Source organism: Bison bison, unplaced genomic scaffold, assembly GCF_000754665.1.
Source record: "Bison bison bison isolate TAMUID 2011002044 unplaced genomic scaffold, Bison_UMD1.0 scf7180017864452, whole genome shotgun sequence".
NCBI classification, from domain to species: domain Eukaryota; kingdom Metazoa; phylum Chordata; class Mammalia; order Artiodactyla; family Bovidae; genus Bison; species Bison bison.
The window spans coordinates 9,407,032-9,433,419 of record NW_011495014.1 but is presented as its reverse complement, the minus strand read 5'-3'; the positions used below and the strand labels follow the sequence as shown (position 1 = coordinate 9,433,419).

The following is a 26,388-nucleotide window of genomic DNA, read 5'->3' as shown; positions in this document are numbered from 1 at the left end:
TCTGTATAAAATGTGAAGCCAACTTTCTATTATTCTATCAAATGTGTACTCTTAATTCATTCTTTATCAATTCTAAGTGCATGGAAACAATCTATTATTCCTTATTGAAAAATTCTTCCACAAATCTTTTTGAACCAAATCTCTGCAATTTTCTTAGGTAATATAATAAAAAAATCACCATTAAGACTTACTTTCACTCTATGGTTACCAAAAAAAAAGTAAAAATGTTTCAAGAGGGAAGGAAACAACCAGAAGAGAACTTTCTGAATAATAGCTAAAAGCTATCACTACCAAGTGCTAGACACTGGAATGCTGTGGACAGTAGCAATGGGCTCCTGGTGGGACACACGAGGGACACAGACACCGCCAGAGGAAAAGAAAAAATCCTGTTGACCCAAGTATCTTACGTCTCTAAAACAATTCCAGTTGATTTAACCTGATTTTCTATTTCATTAGTGTTTTATCATTACTAATAACTCATTCGTTTATTCATTAGGAATGTATAAGCCTCTAAACCAGCAGACCTAGCTTATTCATCACCAAGAAGTGTTTGAGTTAGCCACCACTTGACATTCTTTAGTGAGGCTGACCTGGCATTCAGGACAAGTTAGAACTCTCTTTGTACACTCTACACACAGATATTTACCAGCAGAAAGTTGAGATAATCCCAGCCAAACTCTCATGGTAATGTTATTATTTTCCCTCATTAGTCTGCTCACAAATTTATTCTCATCTTCATCCTTTATGGTAACGACAGTTGCAGAATGGGCTGTTGAAGGAAAACAAACCCTAAGTCCATTAGCTTTATGCCAACTAGGGAAGATTGAGGGCAGGAGGAGAAGGGGACAACAGAGGACGAGCAAGTTGTATGGCATCACTGACTCAGTGGACACGAATTTGAGCAAACTCTGGGAGACAGTGAAGGACAGGGAAGCCTGGTGTGCTTCAGTCCATGGGGTTGCAAAAGAGTTGGACACGACTTAGTGATAGAACAACAACAATCAAGATTAACGATCATGAAGATATTCAAACTTGACACAGAGTGTACAGCATTAATACACAAAAGTATAGTGTTAATAGCTTCCAAAAATGTTAGAAATATTTCTAGATTGAAACTTTGCGTATATACATATCTTATGTTTCCTCAAAATGTTTACACGGTAATATTTCTGGGCCTTGGAACTACTTAACCAGTGAGATCTTCCTGTATGAACAGCTAGTCATAAGAAGTGGGGTATGTGACGGTAGAAATCTGTGTTCCCCTGTAGATTTTCAATACTCTCTCCTCAACAACCAGTTCTGTATAGTAAGTTAACTTTAAATGTGCTTCTGCTAAAATGAAAATAAAAGCAAATAGATTTGAGATGTTGGAGAGCATTAGCCTTCCTTTTAATATTATTTTATACATAAGTATACATGGTCATGATCTTAGGCACCTGGTCCCATCACTTTATGGGAAATAGATGGGGAAACAGTGGAAACAGTGTCAGACTTTGTTTTTTGGGGCTCCAAAATCACTGCAGATGGTGATTGCAGCCATGAAATTAAAAGATGCTTACTCCTTGGAAGGAAAGGAGTAAGGTTGTGACCAACCTAGACAGCATATTCAAAAGCAGAGATATTACTTTGCCAACAAAGGTCCATCTAGTCAAGGCTATGGTTTTTCCAGTGGTCATGTATGGATGTGAGAGTTGGACTGTGAAGAAAGCTGAGTGCTGAAGAATTGATGCTTTTGAACTGTGGTGTTGGAGAAGACTCTTGAGAGTCCCTTGGACTGCAAGGAGATCCAACCAGTCCATTCCAAAGGAGATCAGTCCTGGGTGTTCACGGGAAGGACTGATGCTAAGGCTGAAACTCCAATATTTTGGCCACCTCAAGCAAAGAGTTGACTCATTGGAAAAGACTCTGATGCTGGGAGGGATTGGGGGCAGGAGGAGAAGGGGACGACAGAGGATGAGATGGCTGGATGGCATCACCGACTCGATGCACATGAGTTTGGGTGAACTCCTGGAGTTGATGGTGGACAGGGAGGTCTGGCGTGCTGCAATTCATGGGGTCACAAAGAGTTGGACACGACTGATCGACTGAACTGAACTAAATGATACATGGTCATGCCATTGTATACTGTCCAAAATACAGTATGGAACTGAATGAGTGAGTATTCCTCAAGTTTGATAGGCTGCCTTAAACCCACAGAGATAATAGTACTATCACCAGCATCAGGCAAGGGATAGAAATAAAATAATACCTGGACTTGGAAACTAATCCAAAATGGAATCAAATAGTCTTCAATCCAAACAAGCTTATCCATACTTGAACTAACGCATGTCTTTTGTGGTGTGAAGTATTAAAAGAAGGGCAAAGGAAAGCATTTTCTCCTCTATAGATCACACAGTGTGCAGGCACTTTACCTTTTATAATACTAATCTCACATAAAACTTTCCATCATGTAGTTAAGCAGTAACAAGGAGATTTTTAAATCAGTAAAGTGTCTCTACAAGGTAGCAAAATAAATAAGATAAATGTCATCTGCCTAAATTGCTACCCAAGGATGCAGGTCTTTGAAATACTCTAGGTGGTCTCCCTAGAAGTTATTTCACAGTTTGACTACTGTCTAAGATTCTCATGGGAGGGAGTCAATCATGGCTGCTCTTTGATTTTAGTTAAATCTGAAGATTAAAAGTCCGGTCCCCTATAGTGTTCAGAGATGTGGGCCCCGGGTCCGTTTTGCAGAATGAACAACCCATGCTTCTTGGACTTTGTTACCCTGGTCAGGTTAAACTTACTTATTAATGACTAAGTAATGAAAAATCTACAATTTTGTACTTACTGCTTAATCAACTTTACAAAAAATCTGCTTCTTAATCCTTTCATCTGAGCATATCTAGCTATATTTAAAATGGTTTCATTTGTCAGTATTTTCACATAATAGTTTATTTAGCAATTTTTTATTCTACTTCTTCCCACTTACTTTTATATACCATCTACTTATTCTTATATTGATCATTTTTTAATGGCTGTTCCAATATACCATTGAGTTCATATATAATAAAATACTTAAACATTTCTGTACCACTGGGTAATTAGGTTATAATGCTATTATCGGAGAAGGCAATGGCACCCCACTCCAGTACTCTTGCCTGGAAAATCCCATGGACGGAGGAGCCTGGTAGGCTTCAGTCCATGGGGTTGCTAGAGTCGGACACGACTGAGCGACTTCACTTTTACTTTTCACTTTCATGCACTGGAGAAGGAAATGGCAACCCACTCCAGTGTTCTTGTCTAGAGAATCCCAGGGATGGGGAAGCCAGGTGGGCTGCCGTCTATGGGGTCGCACAGAGTCAGACACGACTGAAGCAACTTAGCAGCAGTAGCAGCAATGCTATTATAATTAGTGAGTGCTTCACTAAGATTTTCAAAAATATAATATTTATTTTAAAAGGTTTCCTTAAGAAAAATTCTAATGACTAAATTATTGAAAAAGAAAATCAACACATTTTAACTCACCAAGCTTTGAACAAAACTGTCTGGCTTCTGAGAAACTGTGCAATGCCTGGTCGGACGTGTAACAGTGGTCCCTGTACTGAACCCACTGTGACTCGTTCCCTTTTACTCCTGGACATCTTGATGAGTAAGTATAAGAGGACACCTCTTTAGCTGTAAAAAATGTTAGACATAACTGTGAAAATGCACAGAAAAATATGACTGGCTTTTAAAATTTCACTGACGCCATGGTTTCTGTAGGTAAGAGGCATTCAACTTCAATACATATCAGAGAGGGCTACAGCCCACACTCTGAGAATGCAATCTCATTAGCTTTTTGGAAAACCATTTTTTAAAAAACTGAGAATACAGAGGAAAGTACTTAACTCTCTAAGATGAATTTAGACTAAAATAAAAATAACTGGAAAGACAGAATAGAGAAGAAAAGACAAGGCTGGGTAGGCCTGTAACAAATTTGAAATAATAATTAAAATTCTTTCTTTCTTTGGATTCCTTTTTGTATTGATCACAAAGACCTACTTTTACCTTGCCATAAAAAAAAATCATACCCACATTGAAAACTTGGTAACTTGCTTACAAAGCACAACAGATCAGCACTGAAAAATCTGTCTCAAGCCAAAAAAAAAGTAGGTGTGGCTTCTCAGCTCTGAATAATTCCCCTGGTTTCCATGTAAACTGTTTAATTTTCAGTCGTTCTGTATAACACAAGAAGCCTGTGTAATGAAGCCTGTCCCCCTTAACACCATTGTTAATTCCAACTGGAGAGTATGAGAACTGGAAAGTAAATTGCCAACATCCCGTTGACCAGGTACAGATGGTCTGAATCAATATCTGATGTGGTATGGCCAGCAGTCGCAACCCATACCATTGTTCTCTGCGCATTATGGATGGTCTGCATGTCCTTCAGTGATTGAAGGCTTTCCTGCTTTTGTTCCTCATTGCAGTTTGGTAGAATTCTTTTCATTTATGATCCCTATGATTCCAGAAGAATGACTACTGCCCCTTTCTTCTCCACTGAGAGACTTCAGGATGGTTTTCCATTCCTTACTCTGCTTCTCTATCCTGTTTCTCCCCTCGGGCTCAATCTTTTTTGAAATCTAGTTATTTGATTGGCTTCTGCCTCCACACTTTTCACTAATGCCACTAGTTTGGGCTCTAAGTCTTCCTTCAGTTTGAAAATTGATTACTCCTGGGTAAGTTTCCTAGCTGCAGGTGACCAAAAGTCATCTAAAAATTAACCTGTGGAGTCTGTAAGACTTGTGACAATTCTTTGTTAAGGCTGTGGTGGAGGAAGATGCTACTAACAAGTGTTTGATTCTATCATACTGGGAAAATAGTATCCCTGACAAAAAATACACTGCTGACTACTCTATCACTGCACAGGCAATGGTGGGTGTTGTTTCTTTAGATTCAAGACATGCCGAACACTGGCCACCAATGCATGGCTAGGATGAGTGTACTTTTATGAATGGGTTGGCTTTAAAAACAATTCTTCATCCACTGGGAACATATGGAAATGCCTTATCTTCAAAGTCTATTTGTTTCTAGTCCAAGCTGCAAATGGCCTGTCTTAGACGGCATATATTTTCTTTTCTTACTGTTCTTTAGGGAGTTTTGCTTCCAACTCTCACATTTTTTTTTTTTCCTTGCAAGGGCCAGCCATGTGGTAAGTTTGTTACATTCCTGTCAAGAAGATTCCATTTTGTTTGAAAGGGGATAAAATATACATTATGTAAAATTTACCATTTTAACTATTTTTCACTGTACAGTTCAATGGCATGAAGTACATTCAAATTATTAAGCAATCATCACCACCATCCACCTGCAAACTGTTTCATCTTGCAAAACTGAAACTCTGCTCCAATTAAATAATAACACCTCATTCTTTCTTCCCTGCAGCAATCACCATTCTACTTTCTATAGTAGAAATATTTGGAGAATGTTTAGTTACACAGAACATTTCTTTACTACAGAGATTCTTTTCTATAAAAACTTTCAGAATCATTAATATGGTAAATCACCTAAGATTTTTCTCAAATCTATATCCTGTGGAACCCTTTTTTAAAAAGGAGAATCTCACTTTTTGAAAAACACTGCTAAGTGAAATTAAAATTCACAAATTCTAGAGTAAAACTCACTGAGTAGCAGAACAATTGAAAGTCTTTGAGAACAAATTCCTTGAATGGGCATATCATATTTGTTTCTCTCCACAAAGTATCAAAATTATTTTGCTAGGATTTGTGAATAAACCTTATTTAATATCTATAAAAATTATTTTCCATATTTAATCAGGTACATAAAACAAATGTCATGTTTTAGTAAATATACAGCTATTTGAAATCAAGTCTTACATTCTGTAGGTTTATAACAAATAGCACCATCCTTAACAGACTTGCAGTTTTCATGCTTCCAAATTCCTTTTGGATCCAAGACAACACAATTTCCAGCAGATTTTTTATCTTTCCATGGAATATAGTCAAAGGCACTGCCATCAGACCATTCAAAACTTGATTCACTTCCCTGTATTAAGAATAATAGTGATAATCTGAATTCATATGTATGACTTCAAAAGAACATTGAGATGAACATGCATACTTTCATAGATATAGGAATGTAGTGTTAATTATTTGCTTATAAGTACTACAGACCTGAACATATTTGTAAAACCAGGGATTTACTTTTGATGCAGTGATTTGAGACATTTGCTCTGGCATATAGTTTAAATAGGACTTTAGAGATAGTGTTACTACACTCTATCTCTAGATCTCATTTTTTAAGGATGAGTTTATATAACACTAGAAATTATATGACATGGAAATGGCTTCCATTTGTCACAATTACAGGTTTACAATCCCAATCTTCATATTACTCTAAATATTGTTTTTTATGTTTTATAGCTTTGTGGTTTGTGTCCTTGGCTTGATTTTTTTCATATTACAGAAGTTATCAAGCAGCAAGAGGCTGGAAGAGAAAAATAGTTCCCAAGAAATTCATATAGGAAGACTACTTTTGATTTGTCCTTCATTCTTTAATCATAATTTGCCATCCTTTTACTTTTCCCACTTTATTTAGATTAGGCCTTCATTCTAATCTCAACAGACTGTTTTTTTGTATACTAGATATCATTATCAGTACATTTATATATGTATACTACTTAATAGGATTCAAATAGTGGCACAAAAGGCATGTTTACCAGCAGATTACTTTCAAATAGTGTCAATTTCTAGGGGGAAGTGGGGAGAAAATATACATCTATATTTTAGATGTAGTTAAGAGTTTTACTTGGCACTTTATATAATTTTTTTTAACTTTTATTTTGTATTGGGGTATAGTCAATTAACTGGAGAAGGAAATGGCAAGCCACTCCAGTGTTCTTGCCTGGAGAATCCCAGGGACGGCAGAGCCTGGTGGGCTGCCTGCCATCTATGGGGTCGCACAGGGTCTGACACGACTGAAGCGACTTAGCAGCAGCAGAGTCAATTAACAATGTTGTAACAGTTTCAGGTGAACAATAAAGGGACTCAGCCATACGTATACATGTATCCATTCTCATCCCAATACAAATTTTGTGCTAATAATCCTCTATTAAGGGACATATCATCACCCCCATTTGACAGATAAGGAAATAAGCTTGCAAAGGTATAATAACTTGCTTGTGGTCACCCAATATGTAGATAGAAGACCTGCCACTCATATTGGAAATCAGATTTTTCTGATCCTAAGCCATTCCCTTTTTACCAGCTCTCCAACTGGTCTATCCCAAATAGGTTACAGTGGTGTTGATGAGATACTAATCTACTGAGTCCTTAGGATGGCGTGGCAGTGTCTAGGGCAGCTGCGGTCCTGGCCAGTTGCCCTGGTGTACTCTACAAACACAATTTTCTATCTGTTCTACATTGTGAAAAGATAGAAAGCACTATGGTATGCGAATGCAATCCCAGGACTTAATCTGATGTTATACTTTGAGTTAATATTTTATGTTCAAATTTCCGACCCTCGAATATACTTGAAAAGTTTCTGGAAAACAAAACAAGACTTACATCATGACTTGAGAGCCCAACCCATAGTGGAAATCCGTCACGCTTTACGATATCTTCCAGAAAAAGCTGGCCATTTTGGTCATGAACACTTGCCAAATGACCTCCACTTTGAGAACATGCATTTAATGCTCCATACCATGTTACCTTTTTTTGAATAACATTATAAATACCATCTTCATATGGAATAAACTGTGGCAGAGTAGTATTATATTCTTCCTTGTAGTCAACTATAATATTTAAATTAAAAGTGTTAGTGATTAAATTTAAATTATTTAAAATACATAATTTGGGTAATATTGGACATACAACCATTTCAAAAGTTAAATAAAATTGGACTATAAGAAGGTCAAATGCATACTTTCTTTTTCTTATCGCCACAGCTTATTTAATAAGCTCTTACCTATTACAGTTGTCTGGGTGATTAAAAAAAGGCACAAACAATGTCTTTCATTTAAGGAGCTCACCTATGACTGACTAGGAAAGGAAAGATTCATCTGGATTAGGAGTCAGAAAACCTTTTTAATAAACTAGGTCTCCAAACTTTGGTTAGCTGAAATTAGTTCTAAAAAGAAATATGGTAACAAGAAAGCCAACTAAAAACAATCAATCAGCTACGATAATAACAAGACCACAATTATGTGGGTATTTCAAAGGGAAACAGAAGCCATGTTAAAGAGCTCCAGCAGCCAAATCTGGAAAAAATCAAGGAAAATATTAAAATAATATAGTCTATTATAGCCCAAAGTATAAAAAAATAACCATGAGCCCAAACTGATATGAATAAATGCCTAAATAAATTTTTAGATGGAAGAGAATAGACACCTCTCCTATGTAGAACTCCAAGTTATTTATATATAGATACTCCCCACTGCAGGAAGGTAGAAAATAACTCTCCATTCCCTCAGTGAGGACTGAGTATGGTAACTTCCTTACAAAGAGTACGCTATGGGAGGTGGGAAGAAGAGCAACTCTGTAGTGAAGGAAGCTAACAAACATTACCTTGACCCCGGTGATCAAGGTCAAAATCCACAGTGACAAGTAATAAGTTACGTTGACAGCATATATCCTTCATAGGACGTGATGAGAATGACATTTTACCTCTTTGGCTTTTTCCCTAAACCCCAAACCCATAACTCCAGTTTAACCATGAGAAAAAGATCAGCCAACCCAAACTGAGGGACAGTCTACAAATCACATGACCAGTGCTTCTCAAAATTGTCAAGAAAAGCAAAAATCTGAAAAACTATCATAGCCAAGAAGAACCTAAGCGAACATGATGACCAAGTGTAATGTAGTATACTGGATGGACTCCTGAACACAAAAATAACATGAAGTAAAAACTAAGGAGGTCTGAACAATATATAGACTTTAGGTAATAATAATCTACCAATATTGGTTTATTTGTTGTAACAAATGTCCCATACTTAAGACAGATGTCAACAACAGGGGAAACAGGTTACGGTGTATATGGGAACTCTCTGTACTATCTTTGCAACTTTTCTATAAATCTAAAACTATTCTAAAATGAAAGTTTTATTTAAAAAAAAGAAAGAAAGAAAGAAGGTAGAAGACATCATGGCAGGAAAAAAACCCATAATTAAAGGTACAAGTAAGAAAGGGTATACACTGTACATGGACAATTAAGAGATCAGCCTGGCAGGAAAAGATCTTCTTCGAACCAAAAACGGTGGGAAAAATGGAGACTGGGAGGAAGCCTAGAAATTTAGAAGAGACACTGGTTTCTAAAAAGTCTCAAAGGCTTACAGGAACTCAAAATAACTGATAGTAGGGAATTCCTGGAGATTGTTGATAGAAGTGGTATATCCGAAAGTTATTCTCCAAGAGTATGAAGGGAAAAGGTGGGCCCAGATGTGACTGTGATGGGCTCCTAGCAGAGGGCTTAGAGCAGAATGGCCATAATAAGAGTTTTTAAGCTGTAAAAAATTTAAACCCGATATACATTAAAAAATAGACTTATTTAAGGAATTAGGCAAACTTGAGAAACATTCATTTTTAGCCTAGACTGTCAAAACTACCTACACACACTTTCTTATGCATAGAAATTTTATCCATCTTTCAAGGCCCAAACAAGTTTTTCCTCCTCTCCTCAATGCATTCTTAATTTTCATTACATCTGTTTTCACTGGTGTCTTTTGATTTCTCAACAAATGTAAGCCTGTACATACTAAATAACCTAAGACTAACCTACATAAAACAATAATAAACATTTAACGCTGTTTTCCCAACTGCATTCATTTTAATCCTTGAGATCAAGACCATGACAACAGGGAGTGTGTCTTCCTTCCTCTAAAACCTCCATAGTGCTTCTCATGATACTGAATACAGGGGAGCTACTCAAAAAGTTCAATTGCATAATGCCCACTAGTGGAGCTAATGGCTTTGCATTCTCTTTCGCTGGAGTAGAAACTCTGCCTTAGCATACTTACCCATTTCAATTTTACAAGCCAGAATGCTGTGCTGGTGAAAGTATAGTAAGTCTCCAATAACATTAAAGGTTTGAATATCCCAGAAGCCATCAGTACTCAAGCCAGCAATAAACTTGCCATTTTTTATAGCTGGTCTTCCTGATCTCCAGTGTGTATATGACAGCGTGGTCTTATCAGACCACCTAAGAGAATTATCTAGAAAAGAAACATTTTTTTTCTATGCTTAAAGATTAAATTAAGACTTGAATTACAGTTACGAGGTTAATATCTCAAACTCAAGTAATTTTCTTTTTCCCCAACATTCTAAAGGTTGTATACTTATGTGTTTCTCTAATAGCTTTCTCTAATAGCTTCCAATTTTAACAGTAAACAATGCTTATTTTCAACATAGAAAGTACAAATTATAAATATGAAAACTAAAATTTACTTACAATTCTATCATCCTGAAATAATTTAACATTTTGTTGTTACTTCATCCAATATTCATTTTTTCTACATATATGTTTAATTGTGATGAAAATTAACATAACTATTTAAAAAATTAACATGTTATAAAACTAGTGGTAGAAAACTGGACTTAAACTATGCACAATTTATGTCAACTGATTTTTTTGGTTGCAGTGAGGTGAATGGGGGCTACTCTCTAATTGCTATGCATGGGCTGCTCACTGCAGTGGCTTCTCTGGCTCTAGGCGCATGGGCTCAGTAGCTCTGGCACACGGGCCTAGATGCTCCACGGCATGTGGGATCTTCCTGGACCAGGGATCAAACCCATGTCTCCTCTATTGGCAGGTAGATTCTTAATCCCTGGACCACCAGGGAAGTCCTCAGTTGTTTCTGATGATATAACTAAGAAAGCACAGCAGAGGGTACAATTGAAATCTCTTAACTATATCCTGGGTCTAGTTTCTGCTGCTCCACACAGGATCACTGTTTCCTCAGTCACTTTCAGGTAAAGCTAGAATTCTTGTGTGGAGAGTCCCATGGACACAGGAGCCTGGAGGACGACAGGCCATGGGGTCGCAAATAGTTGGACTGACGACTAACACTTTCACTTTTCTTCACTGGGAAGCTTCTACCTAGTTCCTCTCCATTTTTTCCCATCCCCAAATCTGAGTATTCAAGCATCATTAGAAAAAAGATGGGCAACTAAATACTATCATGATGAACTTATCTTCAGCTGGCAACCCAAGCCTTAGTCATTGCTTGATAGCTTAATTTTTGTTAACTCATCTGCAAGAAAATCTTCAGTAATTTTTAGAAAGAGACAGGTTAGACAGCAAAGAGCAGACTATTTTTAAAATGGCCAGATTTGAGTAATTTAGCTTCTCTGCCTACCCTACCTCTAGCTATCACTGTCCTGTGCCTCTCATTCAGCCCCCTCTTTGGGTAAATGTATGTTTTTGAGGCTTTATGCCCAAAGAGTGATTTTTTTCTAATTTCAAAACTTTATGATTTTTAGGATACCTCTTAATGAGTATCTTTCTAAATTGGTCTTACTTCTATTACTAGAGTCTGTGTTTTTTAAAAAGTTTCATAGCAATTATATCTTGGGTTTGTAGCACTTACAATCTCAAATATTCTAGTCCATTGACAGACTATGTGTCTCCTTTTTCTAATGTATACCCCAAGCCAATGATATAAACCCAAAAATGCAACATTAGAAGTGTATTTCTATTCTCACTCAGGTCATACACCTAGAAATATAAAGTAAGTATTAGACATTTATGTGGGAGTGCAGTCATTTTTAGTTAGTCTTGTACTGCTAGGAGGGAGAGTGGAAAAAGGAAATCATTTTCCACCATTAAACTCCAAGCTTGGTGGGAAAGGTATTTTAGTGGCAGGGCAGAGACACAAAACCTGTCTTGGTATCTGTGTAAGTTATGCTAAGTTCATAATTATAATTTTGTATGTTGATAATCACAGTGTGATAAACAAGTAGTTCATAATAAACTATGAATATAGAAAAAAAACCAGTAGATTTACAACTTACTTTCATAAGTTATACCTAATATGACCCATGAAGCCATGTAATTGTAATGTAGAAGCTGCTCAAGAACAAAGTTGTTCTCTTTTTCATCTCGAATACTCAGAATATGTGATTTTGGATCTGTTAAATAAAAAAATAGCCAATAATTTAAATAATTATTTAGAACACTTTGTTTGATAATTTAGCAATTTTTACTTCCCAGCTTAATACACTTCAAAACAAACAACAGTAGAAAATAAGTAAGAGATATAAATGAAAACCATCTTGTTACTACAATGAATAGGTTGAGAAGTTTTCAAACATTTTGATCTTACATTTGGTCTCATAGAATAGTGGAAAACTAGAAGTTGAGTAGAGAATTTGAAACACTGATTTGCTTTTCCTCACAAGGCTTATTTTGAGTTGGTATAAATCAATATATATTCATGATACAATGTCAAAGACTGTAACAAATAAAACCTCTTGAATGGGCTAAAAGTAAAAAATCTTCCTTTTTCTTAGAGATCACTGTTTTATAGGAAGGTTTTAAAAGTTTAATATTTCCCAAAGTGTGTTCCTCAGGGGTTCCTCAGAAAAGAGTTACATTGAAAAGAGCTTTACAAACATTGTTAACCAAAGTTAAACTACTTCATTCATGCCAGTATTTCTCAAAGTACATGCTAATGTATATTTGATAATGTTTTAACAGGAAACAAAGATGTGTGAAATTTCTCATCCTTGTTCTTTTACTAAGAATCTTTTTTTTTTTTTTTTTAATAGAACACCTCTTAAAAGTAGTGTTCCACAGAGCACACTTTGGGGAATAATGGTTTGATATCTTCCATACGAATTTTCTACAAAGTTGATGGGTCCACTGTTAAAAAGTCATAAATCCTCAGTCGATCTCATACGAAATATCTGGATAACCTTGAGAGCTAAAAGTATGAAATATGTATTTCTTTTAAGCAGAGGTGCTTCTTTACAGCTTATCTAAGCTTTCAACCACTCAGACTGACCTATTTTCTCTTTGCCCACAGCCTAAGTTGATTTAACATCCCATTCTCTAGTCTCAGTGTCATTTCTTTTCCCTTGTAAGTAGAATCCACTTTGTTTATACACGGAAAGACACACTAGTTCTCGAATGGACAGGTTAAAAATGGAGGAACTCCTATACTGTTACCATTCTCACTAAACACAAATTTTAATACTTTGTCATTGACAATGAAGAAATGAGGAGATGGGTATTTTTGAGTTCTAGTTACTACTGCTAATTAGAAATATTTATAATACACTCAGGCGAGTTTGGTTAGTTTTAAGAGCGTGATGCAACATACAATGGCTATATAGCATACTTACTCAGTGTCTGGCACTTAGAATGAACCTCATCTTGTGTTGGCACTCTGTATCTATTTTCTGTTATCAAGAAATTGTAGCAAGAGTTCTGAAATGGTATCCATGGAGTGCTTAGAACAGGAGATGGACACTGAAAACTGGCAACTGGTTTGACCTCTTTCTTAGTCTCATCTAGAAAAAGAATTAATGGTAAGAATTCTAATTACATATATAAATATTAAATCATGTTCATAGTAATTAGACTTGATTTGTAGGAAATATTCAGGAAGCCAAGAAATAATAACTTGGCGATGCTTGTTCTGTTTATGCTTGAATAAAATGTGACCTCTTAACTGGCTTTCTGTAGGAAAGAAATTATTTAATACAATTTTCTTTCCCCTGATGTGGAATGAGTAGAATAATATGGATAATGAAGTGTTATTAGGTTAAATGCAGTTTCTGTGTTCCTGCATTGCCAGACTTCAAATACAAGGGGCCACTTCAGAGAAACAATACAAACATAATAATAGGTACCTAAATATAACTTTGGGAATTCACCTTCAGTTTTCTGGTTAATGACATCTTCTCTAATTTTAAAGAAATATTTATGAAATATGTGATGTTCTAAACAAGTTATTGCTCTAACCAAAGCAAATAGAAATAATTTAAAATCTGACACCTAGAAAATCTAAATTCAGCTTTTTTTTTTCATTTTATGAAAAGGCTATACATTAAAAAAGATGCAAATAAGGATATGCTCTACTCAAAGCCAATCAAACTGATTCAATATGTGGTAGAGACCATTCAGTACAGTATTTCTCCCAGCTCACGGCAACTCCCTTTGTGAATTAGTCTTTTTTTCTAACCACAAACCCACAAGTGTGGGCCCCTAAAAGTTGTAAAACCACTTTCCTCTGACTGGGCTAGAGACTGCATATCTGACTCAGCTGAGTCTATCAGATTCTCTCTACAGATATGAAAAGTGGGATTCAGTTCAGTCAATTCACCTCCAGTTCTGGCTAAAATCGAAAGCTGCAGAGCTGCCATGTTTCACCATGTGCAGAGAAGCAGGAAGTATATAAAGATAAGAGTGCAGATCCACAGACAGAAACAGAACAGAGAGGTGGAAGACCTCTGGCTTACGGACCCGTTTTCCTCGAAGGTGCAGCTCTATCCCCATCCCGTTTCTGAAGATCTAAGTTTCTCTGAAGTGAGCTCATTACTGTTACTCGCAACCAAATAAATCTTAGCAGTGACTCATAAAACAAATGTGAAGTATTGAAAAGAATTGCAAAAGAATGCCCACAGATGTAAGTTTTCCATAAGAACATAAACAAAAAGGTACACAAAATGAGGCTAACAAGGACTTTAAACTCAAAGGTCAATTACTATCATCTGTTGACGGAAATAAAGATAAAATATATCTAAAATAACAAGTTAATGACAAAATATTTAACATTTAATGATTCTTGATTACAAATTTTCACAATAAATTTTGTTGTAAAAAGGACAAGTTTATAATTGCTTTATAATTTTAAAACAAGATTTCAAATCCATTTCCCCCAAATTCCACTACTCATAAGACTGATAACAATTAAAGAATTAAAATACTTGAAATTAGCATACTTCCTGAATAATAGCAAATAGCGCCTGGTTGATTATTATCGCAATCAGATGTTTTCCAGAATCCATCAGTGTCTAATACTACACAGTCTTCAAGTTGTTCGTTATTTTCAGCCCAGCGACTAAATTGAAGATGTTTCCCATCTGACCAACCAAAATTGAGTTCATCCTGGAAGGTGGAGAAATATATTTTAAGTGACAATCCTTCATCTTGTCCCTATGGTTTGATTTTGACCCTTGTGGTCGATCTAAGGGCTTCCCTGGTGGCTTAGACAGTAAAGAATCCTCCTGCAATGCAGGACTCCTGGGTTTGATCCCTGGGTAGGGAATATCCCCTGGAGAAGGGAATGGCTACCCACTCCAGTATTCTTGCCTGGAGAATTCCATAGACAGAGGAACCTAATGGGCTACAGTCCACAGGGTCACAAAGAGTTGGACACGACTGAGCGTGACTTTTAATTTTACCTTATATTTAGCACATATTTACAAAGCACTTACTACATATCAGGCATGGTTTTAAGTACTTTGCAAATATTATATAATTCTTACAACAACCATATAAGGCACCCAGGTACTATCATATATCCATTTTATAGTTGAGGAAACTGAAGTCATGTACCATCACACAGAGTGTAAAACCATAGTGAGCTGGGATTCAAATCCAGGCCATTAGACCCTGGAGTCCATGGTCTAAACCATTATACTTTGCTGCCTCACACATAATTAGAACCATTGGTTGTTGGAAATCAGAGAGTTAAAATGGAGTGAGGACCACTGTGAGTGCTGATTAACTTAGAGATAATATGTAGTAGTGGAAAGAACATGGGTTTGGAGCTAAGCGTACTAGTTTTGAATTCTGGTTCAGTCATTTGTCAGCTTTTGATTGTGATATTGCTGCTGCTGCTGCTAAGTCGCTTCAGTCGTGTCCGACTCTGTGCGACCCCAGAGACGGCAGCCCACCAGGCTCCCCCGTACCCAGGATTCTCCAGGCAAGAACGCTGGAGTGGGTTGCCAATTTCCTTCTCCAATGCATGAAAGTGAAAAGTGAAAGTGAAGTTGCTCAGTCGTGTCAGACTCTAGCGACCCCATGGACTGCAGCCTACCAGGCTCCTCTGTCCATGGGATTTTCTAGGCAAAAGTACTGGAGTGGGGTGCCATTGCCTCACCTTGCCACATTTCCATCCCCTCTTCTATTAAATGGATGTGACACTTAATCTCATGGGTTAGAATCAATGGGGTAACATGTAAGACACATAAATCAGTGGCTAGCTGGCACACAATAAGAGCTACATGGTTGTTCAGTTCAGTTCAGTTCAGTCGCTCAGTCATGTCTGACTCTTTGTGACCCCATGAATCGCAGCATGTCAGGCCTCCCTGTCCATCACCAACTTCCAGAGTTCACTCAGACTCACGTCCATCCAGTCAGTGATGCCATCCAGCCATCTCATCCTCTGTCGTCCCCTTTTCCTCCTGCCCCCAACCCCTGTTAGCTCCTTTTTAAACTCTCAGGCCCTGTGGATCTCATACCACTGTTTTCACACTTGTCTTTGAAGAGAAACTTCCTTATTCAGTACATTCTATTGTGTGCTAGAAATCTGTGAACATCTATCTTTGCATCCGGATAAAAGCATGACCACCTGTCTTGAGAGACGCTTTCAAGGTAGCTACAGATGTGCAGGTGATGGGTTGTGAAGTATAGGCCTGCCTGAGCTCTCCTGTGGTGCTGCCAGGGCACCAGGCCTTACACACCGACCCACTGAGGCATGCTTTCCTGAAGCCCATGGCAATTTAGCATTACTGGCTTAAGCGGAACATTGGGCAAAGGCCACATACAGTCCCCTTAGTGAATGAAAAATAGCAAAGGCAGTCAAACCTCAACACCACCAACTATTTCATCCAGAATTGTTCTCCACCAGCATTCCTAAAAGATGATGCTGTGAAAGTGCTACATTCAATATGCCAGCAAATTTGGAAAATTCAGCAGTGGCCACAAGACTGGAAAAGGTCAGTTTTCATTCCAATCCCAAAGAAAGGCAATGCCAAAGAATACTCAACCTAATGCGCAATTGCACTCATCTCACATGCTAGTAAAGTAATGCTCAAAATTCTCCAAGCCAGGGTTCAATAGTACATGAACTGTGAACTTCCAGATGTTCAAGCTGGATTTAGAAAAGGCAGAGGAACCAGAGATCAAATTGCCAACATTTGCTGGACCATTGAAAAAGCAAGAGAGTTTCAGAAAAACATCTACTTCTTCTTCATTGACTATGCCAAAGCCTTTGACTGTGTGGACCACAACAAACTGTGAAAAATTCTGAAAGAGATGGGCATACCAGTCCACCTGACCTGCCTGTTGAGAAATAGTATGCAGTCAAGAAGCAACGGTTAGAACTGGACATGGAACAACAGACTGGTTCCAAATAGGAAAAGGAGTTACGTCAAGGCTGTATCTTATATGCAGAGTACATCATGAGAAACGCTGGACTGGAAGAAACACAAGCTGGAATCAAGATTGCTGGGAGAAATATCAATAACCTCAGATATGCAGATGACACCACTCTTATGGCAGAAAGTGAAGAAGAACTAAAGAGCCTCTTGATGAAAGTGAAAGAGGAGAGTGAAAAAGTTGGCTTAAAACTCAACATTCAGAAGACTAAGATCCCTGGCATCTGGTCCCATCACTTCATGGCAAATAGATGGGGAAACAATGGAAACAATGACAGACTTTATTTTTTGGGGCTCCAAAATCACTGCAGATGGTGATTGCAGCCATGAAATTAAAAGATGCTTACTCCTTGGAAGAAAAGTTATGACCAACCTAGAAAGCATATTAAAAAGCAGAGACTTACTTTACCAATAAAGATCCACTAGTCAAGGCTATGGTTCTTCCAGTAGTCATGTATGGATGTGATAGTTAGACTATAAAGAAAGCTGAGTGCTGAATAACTAATGATTTTGAATGGTGGTGTTGGAGGAGACTCTTGAGAGTCTCTTGGACTGCAAGGAGATCCAACCAGTCCATCCTAGAGGAAATCAGTCCTGAACATTCATTGGAAGGACTGATGCTGAAGCTGAAACTCCAGTACTTTGGCCACCTGATGTGAAGAACTGACTCATTTGAAAAGACTCTGATGTGGAAAAGATTGAAGGCAGGAGGAGAAGGGGATGACAGAGGACGAGATGGTTGGATGGCATCAATGACTCAATGGACATGAGTTTGAGTAAACTCCAGGAGTTGGCAATGGACAGGGAGGCCTGGCGTGCTGTAGTCCATGGGATGGCAAAGAGTTGGACACAACTGAGCGATTAAACTGAACTGAACTGAGCATTCCAGTTGTAAAGTTGTAGCCAGTTAATTTCTAAACCAAGTGGCCTCAAATGTGGCCCTTTGTCCCTGTGATGTTGCCAGTACTGGGTATTACCCTGGATTCCTTCTCCCTTGCTACACTCCCAACTAACCCAGGTCCTTGGACCTTTGGAACTTCTGTTCCTTGTAGATAAGCCATCCCATTCCCTCCATCTCTTTTTTGAACACTAAGTCTGTTTACTAAGACTGTAAATATCTCTTCACTGAATTCTAGACCTTGATGGATCTTAATTAAAACCTGTCTTTTCTAACAGAGCAAGTTCCTTTCAGCACCCACAAGGGAAGGCTATTTGCTTTTCTTAATCTCAGATACCACAGAGCCATGAGAATGAGGTCATGGGTATTTTTATCTACTTTAGTAATTTCCTTTGAGGTTTATGCCCTTATCACTGCAACCGCCCAGAGTCCTTGCTTCTCTCTGACATTCACTGAGGTCTTGGCCCCCTGCCCATCTCTGACATTCACTAAGGAGACGCCCCATGTCTTGCTCTGTCCTCCTGGTCTTACCTCTAACTTAGGGAGTTCTGTGTTCATGTGGTTGACTCACCCTGTTCCCAAACCTTCTTGACTTCCTCTTCTAGACTTTCACTTCAATGTACTAGTGACCTGCTGTCACAGTCACACTCCGGACTTCCTATAACCCGCAACTGCTGTGCTGCAGACAGTGTAAACACGCCTCAGTCCAGACCATCATCATTTCCTGCACTGATGTCTACAAGAAACTCTAACTGGTCTTCTGTCTCAGGACTTCTCACTTCCTTCCCCAGCTTCTCCACAGCATAATTTTTGTCAAGTCAAAATCCGATGTTGTTACTACCATGCTTAGAATCTTTCAAAACCTCCCACTGTTTTTAGTATAAACTTTCATTTCTTTATATCCTGCCATGTGCCAAAGATTTAAGGCAGTTTATGAAAATATATAATAAATAGCTACATAAAATATGTTGAAGAGCAAAAGGGAAAAGAGAAAAAGAGGTGAAGATTGAAAACAGAATAAGAAAGAAGACCAAAATCATCAAGTGGGGGAAAAAAGTTACAAAACTGTATGATACCAACTGTCTTAAAAATAAATACATGTGCACAGAAAAATAACCTGAAGGATATATACTAAACATTTAAACGGGTTTATCACTAGATACTGGGGATTACAGGTGATTTCAATTTTATTTTTTAAATTTATTCTAACTTTACGATTTTTCTCCAGTGACAACACTGCTTTTCTTTTAAAAGGTTTAATGTGATTAAAACTAGGAAATGTAATAACTGATTACCAGCTTCACAAGAGACACAGTGATGCGTTTCACATAATGCCAAACATGAAAGAGAAAGGAAGTAAAAGCAATGCTATGAAGGAACTGATACTGTGAAGTCTAGGGAAGCTGTTCAAGCTGACAATCTGGCTTGAACTAAGGGTATATTTTAAAATCCAGAGTTTTGGAGAAACTATTCGTCTAGTCAAGGCTATGGTTTTTCCAGTGGTCATGTATGGATGTGAGAGTTGGATTGTGAAGAAAGCTGAGCGCCGAAGAATTGATGCTTTTGAACTGTGGTGTTGGAGAAGACTCTTGAGAGTCCCTTGGACTGCAAGGAGATCCAACCAGTCCATTCTAAAGGAGATCAGTCCTGGGTGTTCACTGGAAGGACTGATGCTGAGGCTGAAACTCCAATACTTTGGCCACCTCATGCGAAGAGTTGACTCATTGGAAAAGACCCTGATGCTGGGAGGGATTGGGGGCAGGAGGAGAAGGGGACAACAGAGGATGAGATGGCTGGATGGCATCACCGACTCGATGGGCATGAGTTTGGGTGGACTCTGGGAGTTGGTGACGGACAGGGAGGCCTGGCGTGCTGTAGTTCATGGGTTGCAAAGAGTTGGACATGACTGAGTGACTGAACTGAACTGATTCTTCAAGCAGTTTCTAAGTACTGTTTTTTTTTTTTTAATTGAGCTTCTGACAAATGCTGGTGGTAATAAATTTAAAGTTTGTCAAAGATTATGTTCACTTCTGAGTTTAAGTTTTTCATCCACTCTTCAGTTCAACTTGGGGTTTGTGCAAGGATTGAATCGTCTTTCATTACTTTTTCTCCAGACAACCCTAAAACCATCTTGGTACACTGAGGGTTATCCTACAGCCTCCATGCCTCAGGTTTGCTTCACAATGCCATGGATGCTTCTCTCCTACTCTCCCGATTAACTTCTCTCTAAGAGTGGATTAGGAATACTGGTTTAGGTGACACTTATCTAACTGGGCTTTATGGGTCACTCGCTGCACAGATGCAGGAAGCAAAGTTCACATTACCATCTTTGAAAATGGCACCCCTATCAATAGACAACATATGCAGCCTTATATACCAGCCCTAGATATTAACTTTAAATTCGTTTCAGCAGGCAAAGCATCAAATCATTACAAAGAAGGCTCAGAAAAGAGGCAAAAAAGGACTACGATGCTGACAGAAATAATAGAGCTCTATTTTAAAGACAATTCCCTATTAATTTTAGCCAAAAGATTTAGGAGCATAAATATTCCTGTTCATGCTATATGTATGTAATTCAGTGTCAGGAATTAATAGGAGACTAGCATTTGTTGTTGGGCTAAGAGATGAATGAGAAGTACCCAAGATCAGAGTTGGAGATAGGGTGAATTGCTCTTCTAATTCCTTTGTAGAGTGGCTTAATTTCACTTTGCTTATTCAGAAAGGGATAAAAAGCCCTTTAATGACGTCCATGGGCTTCCACTCATCCAACCCCCTGTGATTTTGTAACTGCCCTTCCCCTCTGCTTTTCATTGGCTGAGGAGAGATGGCAGCTCCAGATTCCAGCTCCATCTTTGATTAGAATAAATAAAAAGAAGTGCTCAGTTACATACCATTCGACATTTTTCTAAAGCTAAACAATAAAGCAGCAAATCAGTGGGAAAATGATTGCCACTAAAAATTACATACTTGACGAAATTCATTCACTGGAGTAAGATTTTATGATCTCTGGGTTTTTTTAGTCTGACAGGAGAGATGCTGTGTGCAATAAAAAAATGTCACATTCCGTCACCCAATCCTGGCAATCGGGACTGAAAACTTACGTCATGACTGGAGAGTCCAATCCACAAAGAAGAGTTGCGAACGACTGCCTGCACAGTCAGGAAGGCCTGCTGGTAAGGGTCTGTGATGCTCACCAGGCGCATGTTTTCTTTCTGACACTCTCTTAGAGCATCGGTCCAAGTCAGGGTCTTCAGGATTATTTTGTACAGGTTATTTTGATACTTCATAGTCTCTGTAGTATTCCACAAGGTCTGTCTGCTTTCAATTTCTGTGTGAAAAAGAAAAAAAAAAAAAAACACCCCCTTGGTAAGTCATGAGATAGCTTCTGAAATTTCTCCCTATAATAATGTACTTTAGGTATTACTTATCTATTTGTTTTAGACTTTGGGTAGGATAACTAGGTATGTTTTATAAATAATTCTGTTTTAGTTGATCTGATTTGGGAAGGGGAAAAATAAAACTGGAGTGCAGTAAGATTACCATTTCAGATTGGTGTCAGATTCTTTCTTTCTTTGAACTGCTTCAACAAGAGAAGGTGTTAAGTCTCCCTTTACAAGTTTTCATCTGGGAGAACCCACAAAAAATGTATGAAACCACCCTTAGAGGATATATTTGCTTTATTGATTTGCAATACTTCTCTGAATTAAGGCAGTTACTAAAAAGTATAAGACAAATGAGTAAAGATTAATTTAGCAAAAAGTTCTTCAGAAGCACATGAATTAGCTACTTGAGATTCTCATTATATGACAAAGGATTTCTTTTTTAAAATCATTTGTTAAAAACTTACTGTGACCAATGAAAACAATTTAATAAAAAATATTTTGAAAATATAGATGATGTCTACTTTTAAGTACATATTTTATTTTTATGTGGATTATAGGATAAGGCTTAGTGTGTGATCCATTTATAATGCTTCATATCCTTTTATTTTTTTGAGAGCTAAATTTAACCATGAATGTTTACACCAAGTTCAGTTACAAACATTTTTTTCTCCTCTTTTCCTCATGATAGAAAGCAAAATCTGAAAAATCCCAGAGTAAAAAGAACAAAGTGCAACCATAATTTACTGTCATTAGACAACTCCTATTAACAAATTCCATTAAATACTTAATTTTGATATTTAATTATGGCAATGATCTTGAAAGAAAATCACACTGTATTCAATACTTGAGCTAATTTGACTCACATGGATGTAGCCATGCTAAAATGTTAAAGAAGATATATGATTACAAATATTAATTAATTTATAAGATTCTTTTGTGTGAAAACATACTGTACATCTCTAACAACATAAAGTACCATAGTTATCTAAATAATGATCTATACCTGAGTATTTCTGACATAGAGACAGAGTATGGTGTTCACTACAGGAAGTAAAATTCCACATCCCAGTAAAAGGTGATTTTTGGAGGTTGAGCATTACAGCACAGTGGTAAGATGCCTCTTCATCAAAAATCTAAACAAAAAGGCAAATATGTATAAGCAATCATTAAACTAAGAGTCTGAGGATCCCAGTAAGATAATTTTATATTCCAAATTGGATTTTTCTTCCTATAGAAAAATCCATTAGGGAGTTGACCATGAAATCACTAAGAAAATCCTGATAAACTTTCAAAACATGGGAAAAGGGCAATTAACTTTAGAAATCACAAACCAAAATAGTAGTAATATTGATAATACATCTTCAAAACAGATAAGAAAACCTGTTAGAAGACAAAAGCAATTATAGTAATATTTAACACTCTGCTCTCATACTTAACATTGCAAGTAAGCAAAAAGTGATGACAATTAATTTAACTCATTAGATGCTTACAAACTTTTTATAATGACAAATGGTGTCCCATACAAGAGAGAACTCACCTTAAAGCTTTGATCCTATACTTGTCACTATGAAACATCCATAAATAAAAGTATCTATTTAGATTTCATTTGTTGACCACAAATAAGTAACATTAGACATGAAAATTTATTCAAAGTATATTATCCCTACACTATTCTAAATGTTTGAAACGTATTACTCTTAGAAAAATAAGAAAAGTAAGCTTATTCCGAGTTGGCAATGGACAGGGAGGCCTGGTGTGCTGCGGTTCATGGGATTGCAAAGAGTTGGACACCACTGAGCGACTAAACTGAACTGAACTGAAGCTTATCCAAGGAGCTATAATATATTTTTTAAAAATACTACATGCATGCATACATCAGAGAAAGCAATAGCACCCCACTCCAGTACTCTTGCCTGGAAAATCCCATGGATGAAGGAGCCTGGTAGGCTGCAGTCCATGAGGTCGCTAAGAGTCACAACATGACTGAGCGACTTCACTTTCATTTTTCACTTTCCTGCATTGGAGAAGGAAAAGGCAACCCACTCCAGTGTTCTTGCTTGGAGAATCCCAGGGATGGGGGAGCCTGGTGGGCTGCCCTCTATGGGGTCACGCAGAGTCGGACACGACTGAATCGACTTAGCAGCATGCATACATACTAAGTTGTTTCAGTCATGTCTGACTCTTTGCGACCTCGTGGATTGTAGCCCACCAGGTTCCTCTGTCCATGGGAACCCATGTCTTTTACATCTCCTGCATTGGTAGGTGGGTTCTTTACCACTAGCACCACCTGAAAGTCAAAGTTGCTCAGTCATGTCCAACTCTTTGCAACCCCATGGACTATACAGTCCATGGAATTCTCCAGGCCAGAATACTGGAGTAGGTAGCCTTTCCCTCCTCCAGGGCATCTTTATAAATAAAAAACTGAGGCTTAAGAGAAGTGAACTTCCTAGAGCATACTAAATGGCTGAATGGAATTCAAATCCAGACACTCTGACTCTAGAGTTTAGCTCTCAACTACTGTACCAAATCCCTTTATGATTAAAGAATGATCTTGGAACAGGATTATAATACCATGTGGTTTTGTTCCTTCAAACTTTCAGAGAAAGATAACTTCCCAGGCTGAGTCATAATCTCAAAACACAAAGGCAGAAAACTACCTAGTTCATCTTATGAAGCTGACACAATCAGAAAAAAAAAATCTAACAGTATGGCATTAAAAAATTAACTCTATGAACAGAGATGAAAATATTCCCAAATAAAATTCTAACAAATCTAATTCAGTAGAGTAGTTAAATAATAATCCACTTTCAGTAATTAGGTTTTATTACTGAAATTAGGTTTTATTTAGGATTCAGTAATTAGGTTTTATTTAGGAGATAAAAATGGTTTTAACACAATATCTATCAATGGGCCACACATCCATGGGCCTAATGGGAAAAACTATATTACACAATTTTAATAGATGTTGAAAATAAATTTTAGAAAATCTACTACTTATCCTTGAATAAAAATTTAAGATAAACTAGTTACAGAATGATATATCTTGAACAAAAAGTACACATCAAATATAAAAATGAAAGACTATAGGACAAAGATAATCCTATTAGAGTCCAGATCAAGTGTAAGATATTATTTAATACTCCATGGTTCTGGAAGTCTTACCACATGTAGTGAAGTGTGAACTGTTATTTGCAAATTATGATTATCTAATTAGAAAACCCAATAAAATCTAGTGAAAAACTCTGAGTAGTAAGAGTTTTTAGTAAGAGGGATACCTATGAAATAAATGTACAAAAATTCCCAAACAATAGGTTTCCTATACATCAATAAGAAAATTTTTAAAAGCTGCCATTCTCAATGGCAATAAGAAAGATAATTTCTATGAAAACATCACTGAGGAATTTAAAAGGAAGACTTGAATTAGTGGAGAGACATGTTACACCATATTCTTGAGGAAAGATTAATAAAGAGATATCAGTTCTTCCTAAAATTTTGTCAAATTCTCACCAAATATTTGCTGTTTAATTGTTTAGAGTGGAAATTAAGTAAACAATTCTAGTTTGCCTTGAAGAATAGACATAACAGCTAAAAATTTTTAAAAGCAAATAATAAAGGATAACTAATCCTATTATATTTTTTTGAAATACAGGAACATGGTAGTATTTAGAGCAGTGTGAGAGCTACACAGGAGTATGTCTCATACATAGATGCACACATACACACACACACTTCACATATGATAAAGAAGGCATTCTATATTGATTTTAACAAATGGAAGTATATGCAATAAATGATGCCAGAAAATTGGCCAGGATTAAGGAACAGGATTAAGTACCCATTGACAATATATACCATATACCATTGATGGAACATGTCAGAATAAAAAGGCAAGCTATAAAACAAAATGAAGAAAATAAAGGCATATACTTAACTAACTAACATTATAACCTTAAAAGAGTGGAGAAAAAAGGAAATAAACAGAGTTAAACATGCAACAAAAAATCAAAACTTATTTCTGTAATATTTTTGTTATTTAGAAAAATCCTATGAAAATATTTGCAGTAAATACAAGAAACACAGGGTTTGCACAGTTAATGTTTGCACAGTCATAAAAACAGTAAGAACTACAACAAGACTTTGACAGATAAATTTTCAAAGAATAAAAAATTCACATTTGATGAAATTAAAATTATTACTGAATTTATATGCTTTTATTAGAAATCAGAGAAATAGAAACCTAACAAATGCTTTTACTAGAAATCAGAAAATATGATATCACTTAAACTAACAAATTAGCAAGCATCTTTAAAGATAATGCTCCTTAGAGCACTTTAGTAGAGGCAATGTAGTAAAGAAGCTAAGAATACTGCCTCTACAGACTCAGATTTAAAAACCAACTCTGCATGTATACCGTGAATGACTTCTGGCAAGTTATGTGACTCTCTGTCTCTGCATTTCTAAGATAGGAGAGGAGTGCAGACTGTTTCACATTTTTTGTGCAGATCAAATGAAATGATACATGTGATGCATTAGTAGAATGTATGACACATTAGCTGCTCAATAAATGTTGGAAATTATTAATATACTGGTATAAGTTATGACCAACCTAGATAGCATATTCAAAAGCAGAGACATTACTTTGCCAACAAAGGTTCGTCTAGTCCAGGCTATGGTTTTTCCTGTGGTCATGTATGGATGTGAGAGTTGGACTGTGAAGAAAGCTGAGTGCCGAAGAATCGATGCTTCT

The 26,388-nt window shown here is 37.0% G+C and overlaps 1 protein-coding gene across 2 annotated transcripts in view; it reads right to left on the bottom strand.

Annotated features, from left to right (window-relative positions):
- LOC105002404 (lymphocyte antigen 75) overlaps positions 1–26,388 on the bottom strand; it is a 125,060-nt gene that overhangs the window by 37,925 nt on the left and 60,747 nt on the right. For both annotated transcript variants that reach the window (XM_010858990.1, XM_010858991.1), the window contains exons 24-33: positions 22,645–22,774; positions 21,360–21,586; positions 14,919–15,084; positions 13,317–13,484; positions 11,985–12,101; positions 9,992–10,186; positions 7,545–7,771; positions 5,856–6,024; positions 3,508–3,657; positions 647–769 (exon numbers count right to left, since the gene is read on the bottom strand). In XM_010858990.1, the coding sequence (XP_010857292.1) occupies positions 647–769; positions 3,508–3,657; positions 5,856–6,024; positions 7,545–7,771; positions 9,992–10,186; positions 11,985–12,101; positions 13,317–13,484; positions 14,919–15,084; positions 21,360–21,586; positions 22,645–22,774 (1,672 nt within the window). The remainder of the gene's footprint in view (positions 1–646; positions 770–3,507; positions 3,658–5,855; positions 6,025–7,544; positions 7,772–9,991; positions 10,187–11,984; positions 12,102–13,316; positions 13,485–14,918; positions 15,085–21,359; positions 21,587–22,644; positions 22,775–26,388) is intronic.